The sequence below is a fragment of the Vidua chalybeata genome, chromosome 25, assembly GCF_026979565.1.
Source record: "Vidua chalybeata isolate OUT-0048 chromosome 25, bVidCha1 merged haplotype, whole genome shotgun sequence".
In the NCBI taxonomy this organism is placed as follows: domain Eukaryota; kingdom Metazoa; phylum Chordata; class Aves; order Passeriformes; family Viduidae; genus Vidua; species Vidua chalybeata.
The window spans coordinates 3995729-4021292 of NC_071554.1; the positions used below are offsets into that span (position 1 = coordinate 3995729).

Sequence of the window (25564 nt, forward strand, 5' to 3'; positions counted from 1 at the left end):
GCAGGGAGGCTGCTCTGCACAGCGGGGTTGGTTCGGTACTGCAGCAATCCCAACAGTCCCACAGCCAGCCTGCAAACACAGAGCAGCACCCCATGTTCTGCTGGGGCCTGTCCTGCAGAACTGCCTGCCTGTACAGACAGCAAGCACGGACAGATGGACACCCCCAGCCCCAGGAACCCTCTGCAGCCACGCAGCAGGAAGAGGAAGATGCTGTTGCTCTGCCACAACCACAGGGCCAGCACGGCTGATGGTTTGGGAAGGCAGACACAAGCACTGCAGAGGTTGCCCGTCCTCAGAATGGGATCAGGGGTGAGGCAAGGCTGAGCAGAGCCCAGCACCCACTCAGCATTCTGCCCTGTGCCTGCTGTTCAAGAGACACAGAAGAGAAAGTGTCACGAAAATGGTTTATTGTATAAAGCTGTAGGAAATACAGTGGACGCTGAGGTTTAGGACAATTCCTTCTGGAGATGGCTCCAAGCTCCTCTCATAATAGCAAACACACAAACTCTGATTTGCTGTCATCAAAGCTTCCAAACAAGGATTTAACAAGGATCTGAACACAGAGTAATAACACTTCAACATGCATAACATTTTCTGTTCCTAAGTGAAGCCCGGGTGGGGGGCTAGCCCCTTTATCCTGTAGTTGTGTACAAAATTATGGATATTCATGACAGATGAGTACAAAAGGAAAAAAAACACACACAAGAACAGGTTTTCAGAAAAGCATGTGGCTGACTAAGCAGGAAAGCAGAGTTGGCAAAAGTGTCCCAGCAAGACAGAAGCAGAAGGATTTAGAGACAAGGCAGGCATCAGCATCCTACTGGGAGGGGCCTTATTCCAGGGCCAGCTCAGCCATTGGGCAAGGATTGCTCAAGGCCTCGTGAGTCTGAGATGGCTCAAGACACCCTATTTTGCAGTTAGGGCCAATTGGGACGTGGGCAATGCAAAGTCGTCCCCCCTCCACCCCCCAGGTGCCATCTTTGCTTCTTGTTTGGGACCCAGGGAAGGATGAGTGTGGCTCATGAGTGTGGCTGGAAGGAGCCACCGCTCCCTGCCTACCACTGGGGACACAGGCAGCCCTGGAGGAGCATATTGTGGACATCCTGCTGCCCCCTCAGCTGCTCTCTGTGCTACAGCCCTGTGCTCCTGCAGACCCTCCCAGCAGCTACTAATCACAGGCACAGTCTGTGGGCTTCCCTGAATTAATTAATTCCCTTCCCTGAATTAATAATCTCTGGTGTTCCCAGTGCTGCTGGCAGCTGGGCTCTGATAGCAGTGCCTGTCTCATGGAGCCTCATGAGAGGGATGGAGAAGGAATAAAGCCCTGAGTGCTCTCAGCCTTCAGCATGGCCTTCTCTAGGGCTCAGCCAGATGCATCTGAGCATCAGCAGGCCAGCACTTCCAGCTCCAGCTCAGCCACTCCAGCCATGGGAGGTCGCAGCACAGGTGGACAGGAATGGGGTAGGTGTGGGTGGGCTGAATGCCCCGTACCTACAAGTGACTTGAACTCCTCATTCACAGCTAAGAGAGCACTGCCATGGAGGTGCTGAGCAAAGGGTCTGGCCTGCAAAGAGTGAGGTGCTACAGAATTCCAGAGGTGGATCCTATCTGACAGGATGCATGCTCTTCTCCTGGCCACACTCCAGCCTGGTGTCCCCAAACCTCTAGAACAGAAGACAGTGCCCTTCACGGCTGAGACAGCTGTGCATATGGGTAAGCTGTACAAAGCCAGCTGTGACACAGGCCAGCATGGCCAAGCTGCATGGCCCTGAGACACTGCCCTATGTCACCTAGAGCGAGGGAAGCACTTGGAGAAAGAAGAGAGGTCAGCGCCAGCATGCAGATCCAGCAGCCCAGTGCCAAAGCCACTCCTGCCCTTTGCTCAGCTGGGGACCTGGGCTCGTGCCTGGTTAGACTGGAAGCGAAAAGAGTAAATAATGGGGGGTCTTGAAGCTCCTTTTTCAGCTTTATTTAGCTTTGACTGCACAGAGCCATAGCACAGCGCACTCTAGCCTTCAGGAAGGGGGCACAGGAACCCCCTGAACACACTGCAGTTCGGGGTCAGCCCCTATCTCTTGTGCCTCGTGCTCTGCCCCTGCAGTGCTGCCAGGGAGCCTGGCACAAAGGCCCTGAAGGACAGAGGGAGGCCCCGCCCCGCGGTGCCCTCGGGGGCTCATAGGTCGCTGCTGCAGTCCCGGCACAGGATCTCGTCATTATCGGGGATGAAGCCCTTCCCCACCAGCGAGGTGCTGCAGCGGGCGCAGTTGAAGCAGTTGTGGTGCCAGTGACGGTCCTCAAAGGAGACGTATTTGCCACCACCAAAACCTGTGGGAGGGACAGAGGGCAATGTCAGAGTCTCTGGGGAAACTGGGATGAGCTTCCTGAACAGACCGAGCCCTGGCCTGCTCATCTCCAGGTCAGGTCTTCACACATGGCACTGGTGGTGGCACCCAAAACACACCCCAGGATCAAATAGATCTGAAATGTGAATCTCCACTCTGGTGGGGGAAAAGCACTAAAATTGCTTCAGAGCAGACTTTGCAGGGTTGACATACTTGGATCAGAATCACGATTTTCTCGCCTAGGAGGAGCAGGGAGAGAAGCTGCACCATTACAGTGAATGAAGTCAGACAGAACTACTCAAATCCTGGGAAGAGCCATCCTGCCAGCAGCTCAGGCCCAGGCTCCTGCAGAGGCTCCACAGGAGCTTCCTTTCTCTGCTGGCAGTTGTTGGACTGGTGAGCTGTGAGCCTCTTCTCCCCAGGGCTGCAACAAACTCATAAGGACCAGAGGGGAAGTGGGTGCCTGGGAGCTGTCCTCAGCCAGAATCATCCTCTGAGTCACCAGCTGATTCACAGCTTCTCCTGCCTTCCAAGAAGCAAGAACCTGGGAGTTGCAAGGGGGAAGGCCATGTGGGGGAGAGGAGGAAGGAAGCCAGAACCTTAGGGGCTCTGCAGAAGAGGATCCCTTACTTCCCTTGCCTTAGGCAGGTACAGCAGGTCCAGACCCCCCTGCACCAGATGCTGCTGTAGGTTTTCCCTGTCTATGAACAACCTTTTCACAGGACATGACAATCAGTATCAAAAAACGCAAGCTAGAGACATGAGATCATGCTTTGAGGGGTCACTTTGGAGCCTTTACCTGTGGGTAGAGGGAATTCCTCCCACAGGACGCAGTTCACCACTGTGAGAGACGCAGACAAAGGGACAGAAGTAGCCCCAGGACCACTGCATCATGGGGCTCCTCAGAGAGCTGTTCTGCTCACCTGTGATGGGCTTTGTGCAGGCGCTGCACTTCTTGGCATAGAGGTTCCCAAAGCACTTGATGCAGTATGGGTTGTCATCCTGGGAGGTGAACTGCTGCCCAGCCAAGGGGGTCTTGCAGCCCGTGCACACAAAGCACTCCTTGTGCCACGGCTCATCCCGGTAGGTCACTCCTCCCTTGGTGAGGGTCTGCAGGAAGACAGCACGTGCTGGTGACACACAGGCAAAGGGAAATAGCCCAGCCGGGGTGATGGCACCTGGATCTTCCTCTGCTAGAGCTCAGGCAGGAGCAGGGAGTTCCCTGTCCCTGCATCAGAGCTGGGGGCTCTGGGCTGTCAGGCCACACGTACCTTTTTGCATCGAGTGCAGCGAGGAGCGAACTTGCTCTCGTAACAGGGGACACAGTAATAATCCTTCTTGTCTGGGATGAAGGACCGTGACCCAATGGGCTGCTGGCAGCTGCTGCAGATAAAGCAATGCTCGTGCCAGGTCTGTCCATTGTATTCCAGCTTACGGGAGCCTGCAAAGAGAGCCCTGCAATGACAGAAGGGAGCAGCATGCACGCACACAGGGATGTGGGGGGCTGGGTAGGATGAGCTGGTGTGGTCCTGCACACCTGGCTCTATGCTTCCCCTCCTCATGGCAGATCAGGACCATGGAGCTGGAGAGGGGACTTCAGGCCCACAGCACAGCCACAAGGGGAGGGCTGCAGGAACATGTCCCCAGCACTGGCACAAAGCAGAGATGCCTGACGTAACCTATGTCTGAAGATGGTGCCAAAATAGCAAAGTAAAGACACACACGCCTTTGCCTCAGGCCTTCTCCAGAGACACTCACACATCTTCAGTCATTCTGTCTCTTCTTGTCAGCACACAGCAGAAAATGCCCAGGAAACCCTTTGTTATCTCCTCCCTCATTCGCTTCCCCATGAAAAAGGGGAACAGATAGATAGGGCTGCTGTGGTGATCACAGCTTGTCCAGTAGTGGTGTCTTGCTGGAGAAGCAAAGGACACAGCCCTCTCCATGCAGTGACAGAAGGGCAGGAAAACAAAGACCCAACTCTCTTCCATGCTGCTCTCATGCTGGACCTGCAGCCCCAATTGACACCAAGGGACCAGGAACAAACTGCAACGCTTGAGTCCGCCTGCTCCTACCTGGCATGACGGTCTTCTCACAGGCGATACATTTGGAGGAGAACTCGCTGCAGTAACAGTCGTTGCACAGCAGCTCCTTGCCCTGGCAGGTGAACGGCTCATCAGCCAGAGAGCGGTCGCAGCGGAAGCAACGGAAGCAGTGCTCATGGTAATGGCGGTCCTCGTAGTACAGCTCCTGGAAGTACAGCCAGCATGAGCAGGGGACCAAAGGCCTTGGGAACTGGCCTGCTTGTCTGCAGGGCCTCTACTCACCCTGCAGTCATGGCCGATCAGCTCCTTGCACTCGTCGCAGGTGTTGGCGAAGTGCGCGTCGTAGCAGGGGATGCAGTATGGGCCATTGTCCATCTGGATGTACTTGCGCCCATAAAGGGACTCCTTGCAGTTGTCACAGTCGAAGCACTCTGTCATGGTGCCGGTCTGAGGCCCTCCTTCACCTGCTGAGATCAGGGCAGGTGTGGGTCAGTATCAGCTCAGGCTGTCTGAGGTGTCCCTGCGCAACCCTGCCACCTCCAGGGACCAGAGTCCCTGCACTGAGCCAACAGCTGCTGTCAGCACAGGGTACAGACCCATGCTGTGCCCCTGCTCTGGGGCTGCATGCACTGCCCTAAGAGCCTGCAGACATCACGGCCTTCAGGCTCATACTCCAGTTCACAGCTGGAGAACTTTGGCACCACTCAGGAAACCTGGACATGTCAGCATGCAGCTAAGCTCCTCACTCTTTGCTACCATCCTGGAAAGTGAAGTATAAAATAAAAAGGGAGAAATTTCCTGCATTAAAAGTTTTGGTTTGTCACCAAAACCATGCACATGCCACGTGGTTGTGTTTCCACTATGATGTCTGAGAGCCAGGCACCCTAAGGGAGATCTGTGCCCAGTTGCCCTTCAGAGACCCACGCTCAGCCCTCCGTGGTCCATAGCAGGGCTCCTCACTATGGCTGAAAGCTCTGCCTGAGGGGCTGCTAGCAGCTCAAACCCTGAAACTTCTCCAGAGGTTTAAAGCAGCTGCTCCATAGGGAAGCAGGAATCAGGCATTCTGCTCTCGTGCCTTGGCTCTGGAGCCTTTACCAGCAAACTGCTCTGCATGTGTTGCTCCAACTATAAACACTCTCCAGGGAGAAGCTGTAGGGGCAGATGGGTGTTCCACAAGCACCTGTTGGGGCTTGGCATGAAGGAGACCTGACATCTCTCCCTCACAGACAACAGGTTTGTGGAACTATTTTGCTTTCTTTGGAGCATTAACTCCAGAATAAGACTATCTTCCTCCTGTTTAGTTCAGCCTGGATATTCCTAAACATGGAGTTTTCCACTTGCACCCTTCTTTAACCTGGGCTGCTGTCAAGTGTAGACAAGCCCACTGAGTTACAAGGGATCTGTCAGCTGCAGAGCACCTCCACTGCCGAGTTCTGCATGAACCCACCCACTTCACAAAGAGCAATTACAGCTCAATCTGCAGTTAAACATTTAATGGTCAGGGAGCTCCCTACCAGGCCCTGCACCCCCTCCCCACAGCCAGCTGTAGGTTGGGAGGAAGCCTCCAGGGCAGGAGCTGATCCAGACAGCTCTGACTCACAGCCCAGAGCTCCCCAGGGCTATTCTTGGCCAAGCCAAACAGCTCCCAGCTGTTGTCAAGCCTGGTATGTGCTGATAGGACTGATGGAGAATAAATCCAGTGCTCCCACATGGCTATGTGACCAACTGAGGGGGAACAAAGTTCCTTTTCAGACACTTGTTACCAGCTGCCACCCAGGCCACTGCCCGCTCCGTGCCCTCCAGCGTGGCAGGCCAGCGTGTGTGGCTGTGGCTGTGGGAGCAGCTCCAGGGTCTGTCCCTGCCAGCAGCATGGGCTGGGGCCAGTGCTCCACCAAGCCTCTCCCAAAGCTCCAACCAGCAGCCCTGTGTGCTGCCTACAGAACAAGGCAATGCCCAGTCTGTTGCTGGACACAAGGCAGGCACATGGTGGTTTGCTGCAAGGTGCTGAACTGCACCTGCTGCTCCAGCTTGTGTTGGCCCCACAGTGTCCCTCCGCTCTGGGGCACCCCCGAGGTGCTCCCGTGACTGGGCAGCAGCTCCCCTGACCCCCACACAGCTCCTGGCTGCTTCTCACCCACTGTGCCTTCTCTGCCACCCCACTTGCCTTTGCTCCCTGAAGCTACCCGGGACTTTTCTCTCTGACAAATAATTAAATGAAATTTCCAACTCTCTTTCCCCTCCTCCCGGCCCTGGTGAAGGGAACTTTCCAAGGTGTGTCTGTAGTGAGAGGACCTGTAATGAGCACTCCTGCTCATTAGAGGCTAAGGCACCACCAGAGCAGGGAACTTCCATGTTTTTCAATGGGCTGCACTTTAGCTCTGTGGTCCAGTAACACAGGCTCAGAGGACATCAGAAAACACAAAGGAAGAAAAAATGAATGAAGAAGGCTTGGATTTTACCAGTGATGAGGAATAAGCCTCCTGAGCACCACTACCCTGATGTTGTCAGAAGAGAAAGTGAAAAACAAATCCCTCCAGGAATGATATACCAAGGAGGACCCTAAAGCAGTGGGCCAGGCTTGCCTCTGCTTCGAGCAGTTTTTCCCCAAGTGAAAAACTTTTCAAGCTGAGTGCTGCTCCCCAGGCTGGAGGTGCAGCAGAGCCAGGCCCGGGAGCCTCACGTGGCCAAGGCTGCACACAGGAACAGACTTCGTGCTGCCTTTTCAAGGGAATAAGAACAGGCCCAGGAAGTTTGCTCAGGGTTATTTATGTTAGATAAGCTGTTTGCTCCCTTTGTTCTGCTCTCAGAGCTGGGCAGGGGCGTCAAAGCCCAGGCAGCACCAAAGCAAATGCAGCATCTTTGTCCCTGAGATGTGGTACTGTGAGACTGAACATTCTGGGAAGAGGAAAGTGGGACAAAAGAAATGGAGTAAAAGAAATAGTAGAAAAGCCCATAATTCTTACTGTGATTGTAATTATGAACCTGGGAATTGCCTTCCTTATGAAGCACAAAGTTAGAGTTTTAAAATGCATTAAAAACCCCTTTAATTGAGGCTCAGACATAGAAGGTACAATATAGGCAATCGCTCTTGTGCCACTGAGCATGTGCTCATCCTTTGCACCACCCTGTAAACATCAGCTGTGTGTTGAGTGTGTTGGGCTGATGTCAGGAGCGCCTTCAAATGCTAACCAAGGTGTTGCCCTATAATGATGGGATTGCAGTTGCAAATACAGTGTTTGTGCATTGCCAGATGGCTCTGGTCTGGGGGGACAAGGCTTGCTGAAGCAGGTCCCTTGTACAGGGTGATAGTGGAGCTGGAGGTGGGATATTGCTCAGCTGTCTCCATAGCTGTTGGAGGGCAAAAATAAACACAGATATATGCCTGCCAGCTGCTTCCTCTTTCCCTCTGAAAGATGTAGTTGTGCTCACGGAGCAAAGGAAGTTCAGTTCCTCTCCTGTGCCCGTGAACAAGTGAACAAACAGCTTTAGGAACAAGAGCTCCACTCACAAACAACATTCAAAGTGCTCCTCGATGCAAATGTGATTAGTCTGGAGCAGAGCTCAGAATAGCCTCATGTATGGAAAAGGTCAGCAATTTGTCAAGGAAGCACAGCAAAGTCCACTTTCTAATTAGAGAGTAACATGCACCCAACACCACCCTGGTGTCATTGTCTGAAGCCATGGCTTAGCAACAGCCCCAGGAGATCATAGTAATAATTTTAGCACCAATAAACCAGGGATTTGTTATGCAAAGGAGGCAACACAGACAGAATACAGCCATACAATCACTGAAGAGAGCTCCTTAGGTGTGGAGTCTCATGTGTGTGGTGAACCTATAACCCCATGTAACTTCACACCAGTTTGTTTGTTGTCAGCTCACAACCAGCTGCTCCACAGAGTCACCCTAGAGTAATCCATGGGGCTATTCCTAGGGAAACACTTCATCTTTCCAGAACATAGGAAAAGACCTGCTTTTGACTGTCTGTCAGGTCCCTGCCTATTCTCGCCTCCCCACGGCTGTCTGAGCATAAATATAAGCAATTGCAGTTCACACCTAAACAGACACACAGAAGAGAAAGCACCACCTCACTGGGGCAGGCAAGTATTCCCCATATAAGGATGAAACCGTCCAGGGACATGGCTTTGAAAGACAGTCCCCAAAGCACTCCAAGGTCAGCAGAGGAGAAGAACACTTTTTGTTCCTGCTAGCTTTCCAGAACCATTATGGGTCCTGGAATCTGCATTAAATTGTTCCTGTCTGCTGCCGACCCTAAAAGGCAAACCAGCTGCTTGCTCCGAGGAGCAGCTTCAGCCCCTCCGTTATGCTGGGAGTGCTTTCATTTCACATTTCCTGACACCGCTTCTGGGGATCTGCACAGGGTCACTGTGCACCCTGGCCCTGGCCCAGCTCCCTGCGGTGCTGTGGGGCTTTCTCCACACTCATGCTGCTGCCTACCTGTGCCCCATCACTCTGCTCCCAAACCCACCAGCACTGCTGCAGACCTGGTGCATGCCCGGGGCTGTCAGAGGAGAGCTTGAGGCAGCTGGGGAGAGGTCCCAGGGCTCCCTCAGGGTGACCCAGCCTGCATGGGGCACCCTTGGGAGCAGAGTTGCATCAGACCTTCACTTGCCTGCTTGCAGCTCCAGTGAGTCACTTCCTGCCCTCAGCTCTCACCTCCAAGCTGCCCTCCAGCCTCAGCCTTCCCCAGGACAGCTCTGAAATCTTAAGTAGGAAGGAGGGCTCCAGCATGGCAAGGAGTACATTCTTTGCAGGGACCATCAGGACAACCACAGGCCTCACATGGCAGCTTCCCCATCACCAGCACAACCAGAGGATGCTGCAGGTCATTTCTCCAACACACAGGGAAAGTTTGGTTCTTAGAGTCAGTCTCAGAGGCAGGAGATAAGCAGATCAGCTGGGTTGTATGGCCACAGCCTCCCTGTACCACTGGGGTGTTGTGCTCATGCATGTGCATACACTGAGCTCTGCTGAGCAAGCTGCACCTCAGCCTTTCCCCCAAGCGCGGGCAGGACACCCTCCTGCCCAGAACTGTCACGGGCTGCTCCAGGCTATGCAACAGATTGAGTAAAATGGCTGGCAGCACTGTAAAGAAACACCCTGCATTTCAAATAAAATAACTTGCTGTCAGCAAGGTAAGCAGCTTCCTGAAAATGCCCACAACTTTGTGAGGAAGAAGCAGCAGAATCCATTAAAACCGAAGTAGAAGAATCTGACAAGCCACAAGACCTAAACTGTTGCATGACTTTAATACAGTCTTAGAACGACAAAATAAGGGTGTCCCATTGTTCAGAAGGGATCTTTGAGTTGCCCCATCCAAAGAACAAAGCCATATCACAGACTCCTCCTGGCAGCTCTGCATATAGATAAAGGACAGTGCCAAAACCACACCTATCCTATAAATGTCTGATTGTACTCTTAAACAGAATACAATCAGTAAGAAAATCACACGTGCCTCCAGCCCCCAGCCTGCCCAGAGGTGCCTGCAGGAAACTGTGACAGAGCCATCACACCTGGTCCAAGGTGAGCAAGGGCAAGCTGCCACCACTGCTGTGCTGGGTCCGTGAAGTACCAGCAGCACTGGCAGAGGCACAAGAGACAATTCAGCCCTTGCTTTGGACTTTCTTTAAGGAAAGCTAATTCTACCAGGGTCTGAGAAAGGAGCTGAAGAGTCCCTACTATGCAACCATAAACATAAGAAAAAAAGGAAAGGGAGGAAATGACTTTGCCTTTGCCAATGAATAAAAGAGGGAATGATTTCAGAGTTAAAAAAATTATTACTAAGCATCTATAGGGGTTAACTAACTATTTTAGGTTCTGAACAAAATCTTGGTCTTTCAGAGGTGTAGCTAACAGCAGTAAAACTATTTGGGAGCACTCAGAGCAGGCAGCCTATGTCATTTTGCTGACATTAAATTGGAATGTTTGCTCAAGAGATCAACTGTTAATCTTATTCAAAAAGAGCACAAAGTAAGCAAATTCTGTGCACTCAACAGGAAGTCAGGAATTGAAGTCATTTGGGCACTTTGGACCCATCACATTCAAGCAGACCAACAGACGGAAGAAGTCTGAGAGCAGAGGAGCAAGATAGGAACACACCAGAAACTTCTGGCCAGCTCAACACAGACCATTCTGTCAGGCAGTTAAGAAACTCATGGCTTAAAACCATGCCAGGAGAGATTCTGGCTTGTCTCTGAGGAGGCTGCAGAGAACAGAGTGACTCCTCGTGACAAGTACCTTTCCTGCCACGTGCCAGTGACAAGCAGGGGACACTGGCATCCAGGCACAGCTACCACTGAGGCAGGGGGGTTGGCTGAGGGCAGCAGCTGCACACATGGTCACGGTGGCCATAAGAGGAAGAAAGATGCTGAAGTCAAGTTTCAGGGAATGTGACTGATCACAGGAGCTTTGGTGTGATCAGAGGAGCAAGAGCTGCAGTCCAGGGAAAGTGCTGCTCCTGTCAGTTCTTAAAAAGGAGCAAGGGACAGGTGTGCAATTACTCCCAATAAGCATGTTGTGAGTGTGCTACAATCTAGCATTGAAAGTTTAATTTTGGACTGAATTGGTTTATGCCCATGTAACCCACAGCCATATCAATGCCTCACTGCTTATCCAATTTAACAATCCGAGGATTCCTGGCAATCGTGTTTTCAATATCTCTTTGCCCCACAAAATAAAGGTCATATGCAGTACAACAGAATTCAAACATGAAAGCGTGACAGGAAATGACTAACTGCACACTGAGGCCAACGTACCTTCATCTTGGATCAGCTCAGCACACAAGAATCTTGCAACTCAAACAGACATCACAGCCTATATGCAGAAAAAAATAATCTGACTGCTCTGGTTGCTAGTTCTTGGGGCCTGTGCATCTCAATGTAGATATTACTGCAAAATAATGCAATTCCGCTCTATTTCCCTGAAGTGCTCTCACAACTGAATCCTTACACTGTAGTTTGCACTTTTCCTTCCCTTAGAGACAGCTCTTTTTACATTGAGGATGAAGCCATTCTTATTTCTGAGTTGATACATAATTTATGTTAGTATTTACAAAGCTTTTTGCAGTCCTTAATAAAAGATCCTTACGAGATCACACCTCTGTTTTGCCCAAAAAGGCAATCAAGGGACTGCCTCAAGCACTGGACACAGCCCTAATGATAGTGTTTTTTGCTCACGTGCTGAAAACCAACCTGAGCCCAGTCCCCTATTCCCTATCTCCCCAGCAAGCCTGAAAGCTCTTTTGCTGATTAAGGCTCTTGCTCAGCTTCACGTTTCTTTTCAATAAACAAAGCAACTTTGACTTCCAGTAGCAGGAAAAGACACATATCCCAGACACGCTTTATTTAATGCATGCCTATTAAAGGGCAAAGTGAAATTTTTCACCAAATTTGGTCAAAATACTACCTCTTCCGATTTGATTCTTTGCCTCTCAAACACAAGTATTTGCAGTTGGTTTCTCGCATATAAGCAGATCTATTGATGGAGAGAGGTAATGTGCATCTGAGCCCTGGCAGTTTTGTGCCTTTTGGGGCTCTCCAACATCCGCAGAGGGAAGAGAAAGCCAGGAAGGTGACAGGAGACACTTGTGCACTCCCTCTCTGTCACAGATCCCTGAGGCCTCCCCACCTGTGCAGGCTCTTAGCCCAAGGAACACGGACAGTCTCCCTCTAAAGTGCTTTTTACAGCTGCTGGTGTCCCTTTCAAGCAAAGGCAATGCCAGCCCTGCAGCACGAAGCATGCGAGCAGCTTCTAAATCTGGGGGAGAACTGAGTCCTGGCAAAAGACAAATTGTCTCATGTTACCACCCCGGGAACGGCTTGACGGTTCTCCGAAACAAAAACGAGGATCATTTGTTGCCCGGGAGATGCTGTGTGTGCCAGCTGCAGCCCTCCCGAAACAGGGCAGCGCTCTCAAGGGCAGCACAGGCGGGGAAAGGGGACAGATGGGATGGCTGAGAGGGGAAGAGAACACCTCCTAGTCACTGCCTTGCCAGGGTAGAAGTGAAACAAGTTCCCTTCTGTGACTGAAGACTTCTCTGCCAGGTGATCTGGTCAGCACGTGTCATTTACTTTCATGATACAGAGCTGGTTATCTTCAAACCATTCTCACTGACACCTTTAAAATTACTCTTAAGTACTGCAAAATTTAAATAATAGAAGCCATCAGTCGCAATTGTCACGTATTTTGCATAACATCTCTACAAAATAACTCCTTGCAAGTGCTAAAGGAAATTTGCAAGATGCAACATGCACTCCTGTTTCTGCTGTGCAGAGATAATCTTTGGTGGCACCCAGGAAAGGGAAAACTGTGCCACATCCAAAAGACTATGTGGAAACAGCTATTGTAAGAGACACAAATGCCCACTAAATGTATGAATGCCTTTATATCACGCAGCTACACATGGAGTTTCCAACCCCATGCCCCTATCCACTGGACATGTGTATCTCGGAACTGGAGCTGCTGCTGGCAGGCAGCTCAGTAAACATGTGGACTGCCTAAAAACTCAGAAAGAGAGGAAAAGCTGTTCCTTTACAGAAAAAAAAAAAAAATCCAACATGAACAGACAAGAAGTAACAACATCAAGAGTCCTTGATCCAGGTCCGTGGCTCCTTCACAGAACCTCATTCTCTGATTCCCATCTGAGATTTACAAGGCAACCTACATGAAGCACATCTCTCAGAAGTTAAAAAGGATCAGAAAGAACAGAATTTTCACTAACAGAGGCTCCTCTCTTGGCAACTTTCAGCTGAAGACCAAGAAGAGCTGCTGTCTCAGCCCTTGAAGCAGCAGATGTGAAGCAATGCCTCGTTTCTTTGCTGCAGGGAAGGTGCTCCACACTCATTGATGCTGATGGAAGCAGAAGCAACGTGCATTCTGACTACTGGGAAAAAGTTCCCTAAGCTGTTCACATGCTTAAGCAACCCGAGGATCAGGGGCTTCACTGCAATGCCAACAACCCTCCCTCTGTTCTGGAGCTGATCAGAACAGAAGTGCTCCATTTACAAGCGATTTGTCCCAAACTGGCAAACCCTGGAAATAAAAGCTCAGCCCAATTCCATTACCTTGCATTGCTGGAAGCAGTGGAGCAGCAGGGACCCAGCTGTGCCAGGGTGCTCCTCTAGCCCCTCACCTCACAGTCAGCTACAGCAGGTGCCACCAGCCAGACACTCTCAGGAGTAAATCATCACTTCACTAGCAAACACTCAAGTGCTTGTCCAGCAACAAAAGCACTCACATTATAAACCAAGGGTGACATCAGCACAGGGATTGTGTTTCCTACAGGGGTTTAAATGTCATTACTTGTGACTAGAAATTGGACACTTGCAATAAAAGTTACTCTAAATTTTCACAAGAGACGTGATTCCAGTTTTGTGTAGACATATTTCACTTCCAAAGCCTTTTTATTGCTCAATGTCATGACGACAGAAAAAAAAAAAAAAACCAAAAGAGAAGAAGCAAAACTCCTAACATAAAGTGAAAAACTCATGAACATCATTATCAGCCTGACTTACCAAGTCAAGTGCTAACAAGGTGAGCAGCAGAACCTGGATTGTCACTTGAAAGGGGCAGTGTGGCTCAAACAGCCTGATCTACTCATTATTCAAGGTCTCTGCATTGCCCTCTTCCATTCTTATTCAAAGTTCTGCTCTACATCTTCTTCTAAAATTAAAATTCAAAGCTATCAAGGACCTGAAAGCATTATTTAATCATCCTGTAGTTATTGCTGTTTCACACAGCAGGAAGCACAACACAATCTGTGCACCTTTACCAACCTGACATGCAGTTATGATTTCCCACACTCAGCTCTGGGCTCTCCAAAAGCAACACATCCAACACTTCTACACATGCACACTGGGCCAGATTTAATCTTTCTGTGAGTTACATGGTGTTTGCTCAGGGTTGAGAAATAGCAGAAATAAAACTTTTCTTGGTTGAGATAGATGCAAAACATGCTGCACTTTTTGCTTTTAATGACTCTTGGTGAGTACCACTACTAGTTGATGTATTCCAGAATGTTCTGAGTTAGGGACTCAGCAATTTTCTTGATGTCAACTGTTCATTAAGTTAAAGGGAGCCACTGAAATGCCTTTAGATTTAGATGCTGCCTTTTCTTTTTGAAAATGTCCATGTGCCAAGGAAAGAGGCAGATGAGAATAAATAATCCAAATTTAAGGACACAAACTAAAGATTTACCTGGGAAGCAGTTTAGCTCCCCGATTCTCTACTGCCAGTAACACAAACATATGTGATGATCCAGTGCAAGACCATTAATGCAAAAAGTCCTCAAGTTTCCAGAGCTGATATCCGACATCTCTCATTGGATTGTGGCTTCCTCAATTCCATAACAGCTGTCAGCAGCAAAAACATTATTTACCCTTGTATTACCCACAGGTCAGGGTGTAATGCTATCTCCCTCCTGGGATTTGCACCTCAGAGAGTTCTGGCACTAGGCATGGCCTGTAGAACTAAAAATGGAACCAAGATCCAAGTTCCATCTTTCTTCTCCTGAGATGCAGCACATATCCCTGTCAGTGGAAATTGTGACACCCACCAACGTAGGGTACAAACCTGCATCTATAGATTGCACAACCCTGACTCTGGGAGAAGAAGGAGAAAAGGGAGGAGGAGAAGGAAGAGAGGGACATGGTCTTTAAGGTGCCTTCCAACCCTGTAACAGACAGACACAGCGCTGTGCTATTACAGAGCACAGCTAATCCAGAGTCCAGATCTCCCAACCAACACCATGCCTCTGCTACCTGCTCTTGCTTTTTATTTAAACTTGGGGTTCAGCAGTGAGCAGGCTGAGCTGGCAGGCAGAACTGGGACAGGGCAGCAGCAGGAAGTTATGTACCAGTTCAAAATGGGTTCGTTTTTAAGAAAGGAAAAAGCCACGTTTTCCTTAAATTAGGGTAGTGGAATTCCAAGGTGAGGTCAAAAGCCTGGCAAAAGTCAGGAGTTTAGGCTGGTACTGGGGCTCATGGTGCTGATAAATGCAGTCCTTGCACTCAGGGACAGCTCAGGCCCCATGGTTTTTGTTGCTATTCTGTCTTCCCATCCTGAGCAATACCCAGGAACAGTGCCATCAGGTGTGGACCTCAGAGAGGAATTTTTGTCTTCAACTGTGCTGAAGGTTAGGCCTTTCAGATACATATTTTATATGATTCCCTTTCTTTTGTTTCATTAGAAGAACTACAAAAAGACATTTTTCACAAGAAGCCTGAGTGTACATGAAGGTTGTGTATGATCTGCAGCCACACAGCCCTGAACCACAAAAGAAATTACCTCTGATACACTCACATGAAGGAAATCTTGTGGGCTTGCATCATTCAAGAAACAAGGCTGCTTTACAGCTACAGGAACAACACATGGCCAGAATGTGTTCTAAACGGGTAAGATACAGGCTAAAAAATCAACTGCTAATTGTTTTTACAATTTGTATTTTATATTAAAAAACCTCCTTAAGACCTTAAGAGGCAGAACTGAGCCTAGAAAGGATTTTTATGGTTAAACCTGAAAGCAAGGATCTAGAACAGAACTAGTCCATTACATTTCAAACCTTGAGCCTGGGTTCTGCCTCAAGCAGCTGGGATTATTTTTCCAGTTAAGCAAATTCCTGCTTCTAAAACCCACTCTGATATTTAAATAAATTTGGAAAAGATGCTGAGTAGTCACTCTGCTTCACAGATAACAAGATCAGAACTGCATTGTTTGATGGATTTCTAAGAGAACACTTGAAATTTGGGCAAACAAATTTAAAATATCAAGGCCATATTTACATTCCAGGGTAATAATTAAATACTTAATATCTCGTGGTTCCACTATTTTAGGTTTTTTTACACACCAAAATATTTAGTCATGTGAAAACCATCTGTAGCAGCTGGAAGACATTCATTTGGCCTGCCAAGATTAATTAGTTTAAAAATACATAAATAAAGTGTTCATTTTATTTCCAAAAAGTTGTTGCTCTTGGTTCTTTTAGGGTGCTGGTGATTAATGCTTATGGAAGGTTCTCAAAAAGAGGTATCAGATGCCAGTTTCACAAATATCTGTTAAGTAAAACAAGGCCTGTGTTTAGGTTAATGCTCTTCTGGACTAAGCCCAGTCATTATTCACAGCAGTACAAAAACTATCTTACAAAACTATCTTACAAACACTTCAGTCCCTATTTTTAGTCTTTCCCCTATGCTCTCAAATCCACAAAGCTAAAATCTGCTTTTAAAAATTGATGAAAAGAAATTTCTCTTCAGGACTGGGGTTCAGATACCCGTGTTTAAGAATTACAAACCTAAGTGTCCAAGCATGCCTTTTATCCCCAAGTTCCTGCATAATCTTCATAGAGCTTTTCAAAATCAAGTAAACAAGACACACAGCTGAAACTGTAAAAAAGGGTTGAATTTGGCTTAGTATCCATAGGGACCACTTCTCTGGCCAACAGCTTGCAAAGGGTTATTTCTTGGCTCATCATTTTTGTTTTGCTGGAAGATGTTGAGGTTTTAGTGAAGTTTCTGCAGAGCATGCAGCAGCATTCAACATTTTTTGCTCAGTTAATGAGTTAAGTCATCACAGCTCTCCAATGGCTTGAAGATTATGGGTGTAGGAAAAGGGAATGCTCAGAAAGGGGAACTTTTGAGCAGTCACCACTAAACTGCGGTTAAAACAGACACCAATGACTCTATTCAGCTCCCAAACCTCAGACAGTTTCCATTTTCTCAATAACAAAGCATTTTTGCGGAATGAGGTAATGGCCTCCATCTGCCAGGTCGACATCTCCACTAAGATTTCTCAAGAGTGTGGCTGGAGGGCTGGCCAGCAGAGCCAGAGGCAGGAGAGTCCCTTTTGCCTGGGCAACACAGAGAAAAACTGCCATGGGATAGACGTGGAGAGGAGCCTCTGTGGCACCATCACACAAACTCTCCTGGGATTTTGATATAAAAGCAGCCTGGAGCAAGCTCCACACACTGCACAGCTGAAGAGTCAAAAGGTCAGGAAAAGGGTTGAGACTTGTCACTATGGATGGCCAGGGACAGGCAGGAGGGAGCAGAATGGGTGCCACAGGTCCAACAGCCCATCGTGGGTGGGTCACGAGCAGAGAGTGTGAGATTTAGAAGCAAAATCAGGCACACACTGCCAGATCCACAGTGCAAAGGGCAGGGCAGACATCCTGCTCCCTGAGGACAGCACTGCCCGTGGGACTGGCCACTCAAGCTGCCCTACACCCCCCCCCCCTCCCCACCCTGAAATGCTAAATATCTGAGGCAGAGCAGTTACAGCCTCAGAACAGCCTGGGAGAGGGTTTGCGTTTGTTCTTTCCTTATTTCTTGAATTTAGCAGCCTGTATTTTGACCTCTCAGTTCCAGGGATGCTGAGCACCCAATCATTTTTTTGATTTCAGGCAAAGCCAGCTCAGTTCTTCTGGAAAGCAGACCTTCATTTAGCTCCAGATGAAGATTCCAGCTCCTGTCATGACTCCCTCATCTGACTCTTGTCTCCTTGTGAATGGCCAGTCACTGAGCTCCCTTGCAATTTTGAGACTCTCAGCTCCAGGTTCAACCCCCCCCATCTGGTTCTCCCATATAAAGCAAGGCAATTTTCCAATTGTTTTCTGATGGCCTTTGCATTCCTGTAACACTTCCTCTTGAAGCTTAGAAAACGTTGACACTAACCTCCTCACTTTCTAGTGTAATTCCAACTGTGTGCCCACATGGATACCTGGTGAGTGGCACCTTCTCCCTGGCCAGGACAAAGGATTTTCCAAGCCCATTTTCTTCCTATAAGGAATGCTGCTGTCAAATGTCAAAAACCCACACTGCTGATGCTAGCCTTCTACAAGGTCAGCCAGAGAGGACTTCCATCAAGGATGAGCTTTGCTGGAGAAGGCTCCCTGGGGATTATCAGAAGAGTACAGTCAAGCCCAGATGGCCACAATGTGCTGAGCACATTTCCCGCAAACACAGCAGCAAGGCAGAGGCCTCTACAAATCAAAGTCCACCCTGATTTCTGCCATCTGCTGAACACTGAGGGCCAGGCTGAGGCCTTTGGGAAAGGTCAGGATAGTCTTACAGGCTCTCAAGATTTTGCTTTTGTTCTCACTATTTGCTTCTCAATTCCTTAGTTAGAAGATACTAATCTCTCTGTAAGGCAGTTACTTGGAGCCAAGACTTTAGATATTATTGCAAAACATATGCTTAAAAGAGACTGGAAATTATGCTGGCAATGTTACAGAGGGGAGCAAAGCACAGCTTTGGGTCAAAACAAACAAAAAAAATGTAAGCTAGTAAGCAATTCCCATGCAATAGTTTAGGAGAGCCAGCAAAAGCTTCTTCTAGAAAGAAAACAATGCTGTGAGAACGAAGCTAATGAGAGCTGGCTCTTGGAAAAATAAAATAGCTAGTAATGAGCCAAAAGCACACATCCAAGAGAATCTTTCTGGGAAACCGACCCAAGGCTTTACGCTGGAAAGCCCTGAGGGACTAGGGACCTTGAGGCTAAAAGCTGGCAAATTGCTTCATCAGTTAAGGTTGGTCTCAATGTTTCCTACTGTGTAAAAATAATTTGTTTTAGCCTACAGGTCTCTACAGAGCACTGGGTAAATTCAGACTGCTTCCTTTGGGAAGGGACACGGAGCTCCTGGCAGAGCCCTGCCCATGGGATATTTTCAGGGGTTTCCAAGCATCACTGACAGCCCTCCAGCCCAAGGCTGGCCCAGCACACTCAGGCCTTGGCTCTGCTGAATTCCCTCGGAGCTGCTGTAGTGCTCTGGGCACCACATGCCCATTGCTGAGATGGGAACATCCCCCGAGCTGCTCTGGTCAAGGTTACAACAACATGATGAACGTGCCTCTGTAAAGCCACCTTCTGGAGGCTCATTCACCCAAAATGGATGCAGTCAGGCCAATGATCCTGACGTAGCTTGTTTTCCAGAGCAGTAAGGAGGAGACCTTGTTGTCTCAGAGATTAGTTCATGCACCCACCAGGATCTAGGTGCTCAGACAGACTGGCAAAGGTAGGGTCTGTCTTTGCAGCCCACTCGTTCATTGCCAGTCCAGCTCCCCAGCCACAGCACCATAGCAAGAGCACAAGACAATGAATGTGTGCTCCAGCCGGGCTTCTGCGTCAGCAGAGAAAATCCCCACATTGGCAGGGGATGTCAAGGTGCTGTCTAATGACCTTCTTTCTCTTCCAACTCCTCTGATTCACATTGCCATCTTCCTTGCAACTGACCTAAATAACATGTTCAGGCAGCACTGGAAGTGTTTCCATCTCATACTGCAATAACAGTGAGGTCTTTGCATCTGGAAAGGGAATTTCACAGGGAAGTCACACCACAGGTGAATTAACAGTGTCCTTCTCAAGAAAAGAACAGAAGCACCCTGTCTTATACCATCAGGGAGTCTTCCTGGCTGCAGGAGAACAAAGGTTGCCCAGGAGCAAGGAAAACACATACTAAGTCTGTGCCCAAGCCCCAGCAGATCTGAACAATGTGGGTAGATTACTCAGTTACCTCATTTCCAGGTGTGCTGTCAGCATGAGCCACGACTGGCTTGGAATTAAAGAGGTAAAGCTGTTTCTAGATCTGGGCTTAGTCTGCATAATTTATGGTAATTATTGCTTGGTAGCCATTAATCCTTTAATGCCATATCACACTCAGCCCTCAGTTTTCTCTAACTTTTGGTCATCACAGACCATTCCACTGCAGAAAGGGCTGAAGAACAGGGTGCAAGACCATTCTGAATGCAGAGCCAAAGGCCTCAGGCAGGGAAAAGCAAAGAAAGCCACTGTAGAAGGACTTCAGTAGGTCAGCCCTCTCCAGACACACAGTATGTGTGCTGGTAACATACAGGCATTTAAAGGAGCCTTAATCCCAAACAATTACAGACCTCCCAGCTCCTCACTACAGCACCACTCAGGTGTGCAACAGCACCACATCACAGGAATACAGGGACAATCCCATCCCTGTCACTCCACTGTGATACTCTCCCAATTTCACTCTTCCCTTTACTGTAAGCTGGGCACTTCCAAGAGCCATGTAAACATCTCCTATCCTTCCAACCCCTAGCAGAATACGGATCTCAGTGTTACCTTATGGCAGTGGCCCCCACAGGCTGAGTGGTGAGGAACTGGAAAAGTCAGTTCAAAAGGCATTTATTGCCAACAGGAAAGTGACTGTGGGGAAATACAGAAGGTATTCTGAAGCTGCATGCCCTGCCACAGCACTTCCAGCTTTCAGGTGAGGCAGTGCTCAGCTGGGGCTGGTGCACTGTACCTTGCAAGGCAGGCACTAGAGCCTCAGCAGCCTAACAGATACCTTTCTTATTCCAAAGATACACATGAATACAGATACAGTTCCCCTATTGCAATAGAAAGGAAGTTATAATTGATCCATACCAACCCTTTTTCAGGTATTTGAGTTCAAAACTTAAGCAGAAAAGCTGCCAGCAAAACTTGTGCCTCTTTGTGCTACAGTTAGTCCGTAACAACTAGTCTGAATGTGTTATCTCTAGTTTTTATTAGCTCATATTTACTTTGGCTGCACATCCAAGCAGTCATTTAAACAGGGTGAGAGAGGAAAATCTTGGACTCGCAACAATGGCCAAGCAGTTTAATCTACCACTGGGGACAAAGACTTGACTCCTATTGGCGTGGAGTGCTGGCAGGGTCAAGTGTAACATGTGCTGGAGGAAGCACTAGGGAAGCAGATCTCTGACTGTTCAAACAACACCAAGCATTTCCTTGAGCTATTCAGAGTTCTCTTTGCCCCTCCTGTGTAGAGAAAACAGCTCCAGCTGTCCAGTCACCTGCGCTGGCTTCTCCACTCACTGGATTCATGACATTGGTGGCCGCCAACAGCTCCAGGTTAGATGCAGCACACTCCTCATTCCTCACAGCTCAGATGTTCAAAGCTAAGTTAGGAAGTAGTCAAGATCATGTCCTTGGCATCAGCACCAGCTTGGTGCTGGAAGATAATTTATATTCCTGAGCAGAACTGGCACTGGGCAGATTGGCCATAAACATCAACAAACTCTTGTTCCAGCCATGACACCAAACAGAAGGGGCCAGAATGAATATCTATCCATGCTGCTAATTTAGTAACTTTTTTTTGCATTTGGGAAGTTCAAAATACTTCACATAAAAGAACTCTGCAGTTTGCAAGTGTTGGACAATCTACAGTTTATATATATATATATATATATATATATATTCAGAGGCAAATAAAAATGGAAATGTATTAATATTAACAGTCAGATGACCACAGGCCAAATCAAGTCAAAGTGAGACTAGACTAAGAACAAGAATGTAAATTTCAGGATTTTTGTTCCATTGCTCTTTGGATCCTGTGTTAAGACATTACTAAATAATTCTTAATTATTAATTTAGCCCTAATGAACGTGTCCATCTGATTCCTCCCAGAGTAATATTACTCTCTTGGTGAGCCCCTGTGAGTACAGGTAGAATAATTTGTTAAAATCTTTCTCCATTTAGCAAATATCAACAGACAAAGTGGTCACTCAGCAGAGGCAGTTGTGCTGGGGTGAAACACAGGAAGGTGGAAGCCATGTGGCATTCTTCAATTTCCCCTTTCCTTTCACAATCAGACCCTTGATATTTTCTTCAACAGGAAAACTGACATTCCCCTTCTGTGTAAACTGCTGACAATTGTATTTTACACCTGGTAAAACCAGAGCAGAACGGAAGGAAGAGAAGAAACAAAGACCAAGGACTTTTCTCAGCAACTACGTCTCCACAGAATGAAGTATTTTCCTTTTCCCACCTCAGAGCAGACAGAGTCCAGTAAACACACCCCAGCCTTGGTGGGAAATGCCCTCTCCTCATTGGTGAGTGTCTGCAGGACAGTGCCCATGGCAGCCTTCCCTGAGAGCAGCCACAAAACCAAAACAGCCCGTGCAGCTTGGCCCTTCTGCCCAAAACCTCACTTTAAAAGTGACCCTAAAGCTCCTGGTAGTAGTAATTTGAAGATTAAATACTACTGATAAAGGTTCTCTGCCCCCTAACAACTGGTCTTCTCCCTTTCCTAGATACAACTGGTATTTAGGGCTACAGTTATCCCCTCCTTTTGAAAAAATCCCCACCTGAGTAAAATGCTTAAATTGATTTTGATGACATCACCAAGGCAAAACCCTATGAAGTTCTCTCTGAATTTTTCCAGTTTGGCCATAGAAATTGCACCTATTTCAGCAGAAGCAAAGTCCTCTAAGGAATGAGCCACTTGCACTCTGAGCAAAACTGCAAACATCAACGGCAGCACCTTCCTGCCAGAGCACCTGGGCACTGCGGTGGGCATGGGCAATCGGAGACCAGCACATGTCAGCCAGGGATACTGAACACCAGAGGAGAAATTATTTCTTACTTGAGCAATTAAAAGGAATTTTGGAGCTGTTTGTCCTGTTAAGAGGTTTGGCTTTTATTCAGAGTGGCCAGACCCCAGTTTTCTGGGTAACTTCTTTATCACTCAAAAGGTGAACCAGAGCAACAAGGTTTAACTCCTGTCTCTCTCCTGAGGTTGCTGCTGCAACTGTGGCTCATCAAGCACAGCCTCACATAAGCTATAGGCAGAAAAAATCCTACAGACATCAATGAGGATCCTGGTGCACCATCAAGAAAACCTTGTGTATCAGTGCTGCAATTGTCATTAAAGTCCTTTTTAAGGGAAAGGGTTTTGGAAACACTTTGGGTATTGAGAGTAATCAATTTTTTCCACATTTCAGCTGGCATTTCAAACACCAGCCAACTGTGTAACAGCAGAAACTCAGCTGCAATTAGGAATACAGCAGAAAGCACCTTACCTCATCAGGCAAGCAATAGGGCAAGCAAGTCCTGGCTGGGAACAGAATACAGTGCTTCCAAAGTTGGTGCACTTTTGGGAATTTTGGTAACCTGCCTGCAGGGAAGTTTCTTCTGGCTCCATCAGTTAAGGGTTCACCTCAGTCTTGAAGCTGCTATGTCCAAAGCCAGAAAAGAACATGGCTAAACTCAAACTCCTCAGAAATCAACTGACAACCAGTGAATACTTCCTACAGTCATACAGGATTGGTAGACTACAGACAAAAACCCATGTGTCATCAGGGACACCGTGATGACACCAGCCACTAAAGAGACTCCTGCCTTTCCTCCCCAGGATAGGGTGAGCTGGGAAAGGTGAGCTATCCTACTGCCAGCTGTGTTCTGGGACAGCAGGGCTGTTCCAACACCTGCTCTAGAAGAAACCACAGTGCAAACCAGGAGCTGAATTGAGGGCAAATGTGCTGCAGGAACAGCAGCCACCTCCTGTCCTCCCAAAGACCAGGGAACCACAGTGACCCTCAGCACCCTCCTCACCACTCAGATCTTCAGGTGCTGTTCTGCAGGCAGGGCAAAAGCACAGATTTTACCCTAAGAGGCATCTCAAAAAATCCAAGACAGAGAGACAGAGGGATGCTCCAGAAGCTGAGATCATGGAACAGTTCACAGGGCCTCCCTGCTAGGGAATTCTGGCTGTTTCCAAACACTGCCCTGCCTTCAGTGTGTCCCACCACTCCCTATGCAGAGGTGTATGGAGTTCTTACTCCAAAACATACCTTTTGCTATAGAGCATCTGCTATAATTAGTACCCACAACTAACCATATCGCCTATATTTTTGTCTCCTGCACTATGCCACCATTTAAAAAAGTGTGCAAAATTACAGACTGAGCTGGGTAAGAATAAAACTACTGCTGACAATTCTATGTCTCAAAGGAAGTGGTCAGCAAGAAAAGCAAGTCTCCATGTTAGGAAAAAGGAGAGAGGATGGCACAAAACTAAGATAGGAAAAATGTCAGACTTCCTCTTTCCTCTTTGCCTATCATGAAGTTAAACCACATATTGACAAAGCAAATCAGGGAAATAAGGCAGCTTTAACACCTGGGCAGCTAGGAGAGCCACAGATTTCTAATGCTTGGTAGAGGAGTCAGAAAAGTAAAAGGAAACACTCTTCCCTAGAAGCCTGTGCTGCCACCAGGATGCTGCATCCACCAGAGCTTTGCCCTTTCCTCTGCTCCTAGGAATAGGTTTTCTACATTGGAAAGATTCCTTTATTGTTTTCAAAACTGGAAAACACTGAACATAGCAAGTTCAGATTTAAGTAAAGAGACATCAGTATCAAATCCTACCCCACGAAGATACATAACCCTGGCACATACCATCCGTTTGTGCTGCAAGTCTGTGGAGAGAAATCCCTACCACCATGCTTCACCCAGGCTAACTGGAAAAGTTTATCCAACTTCCCCTTGAGTTCTCATGGAAGTGTCAGTGGTTAAGGTAACCACAAGTACAGAACTGGAAATTGATAAAGAAAAGAGTAAAAAGTTACCTGTAAGAGAGCAAAATCTGAAACATAATTCTGTTGAGGAAAAAGAAAATTGCAAAGATCCAGAACTATTTTTTAATGTGAGATCCAAACTGTGACTTCCGAGTCTTTGTCTAGCACACACACACAAAAGCAAGGCTTAGAGTCTTCTCCCATAGCTACCCTGGGATTCTCTGGAAAAACAACAATCGCTCCAGATGTGCTGAAAATTTTCCTGTGCTACATTTGAGCATTTGGTTATAGTTTACTCGCGGGTCTGTTGGTCGAGTAAAGTCTCAGTACTCTCTTCACAAAACACTGCTCGAGCTCTCAACTTCGCCGTCTGGCAAAGGGGCACGGCCCAAAGGCTGTGGTTTTCTCTTTTTGGAAAGCGGTGTGCATCGTGCTGCCGGAGCAGAGCTCTCCGGCAAGTGACGTCCCCGTACCGCCACCGTGACCCCGACAGGGTCCCGGGGGATGCCCCGACCCCAGACGGCACCGGGGACACGGTGCCTTCTCTTCAGCTCCCCAGGGCACCCCCGCCACCGCCCGACCCGCCCAGGGCTGCGGGGCCACAGCAGGCAGCGCTCCCCGCCCCCGGCCCGACCCGACCCACCTGGTCGGCGTCCCGCGGCCGCGCTGCCGCTCTCGGAGCCCCGGCGCTGGGCAGACCCGGCTCCGCTCGGCGCTGCTCCTAAGCCTCGAGCGCGGAGCCCGGCCCGGGGCGGGGGCGGGGCCGGGGGCGGCCCGGCCCGGCCGGTGCCGCCCAGCACGGCGCTCGGGCGCCGGGAGGCGCTGTGCCACTGCCGCCAGCGATGCTCCCCGTGCGGCCGGCAG

The 25564-nt window shown here is 48.6% G+C and overlaps 1 protein-coding gene across 2 annotated transcripts; it reads right to left on the reverse strand.

The window, feature by feature from the left end:
- Positions 1-390: 390 nt before the first annotated feature.
- On the reverse strand, positions 391-25489 carry FHL3 (four and a half LIM domains 3). 2 transcript variants are annotated; one of them, XM_053964609.1, is made up of 6 exons: positions 25344-25489; positions 4670-4854; positions 4418-4592; positions 3614-3783; positions 3266-3452; positions 391-2325 (listed from the first exon to the last, which is right to left on the reverse strand). In XM_053964609.1, the coding sequence occupies exons 2-6, from the start codon at positions 4823-4825 to the stop codon at positions 2174-2176; spliced, it is 840 nt and encodes a 279-aa protein (XP_053820584.1). In that variant the 5' UTR covers positions 4826-4854; positions 25344-25489; the 3' UTR covers positions 391-2173. The 2 variants fall into 2 exon arrangements, with proteins under 2 accessions (XP_053820584.1, XP_053820583.1); XM_053964608.1 differs by having other exon boundaries at positions 4670-4851; positions 25344-25420.
- Between the last annotated feature and the right edge of the window lie 75 nt (positions 25490-25564).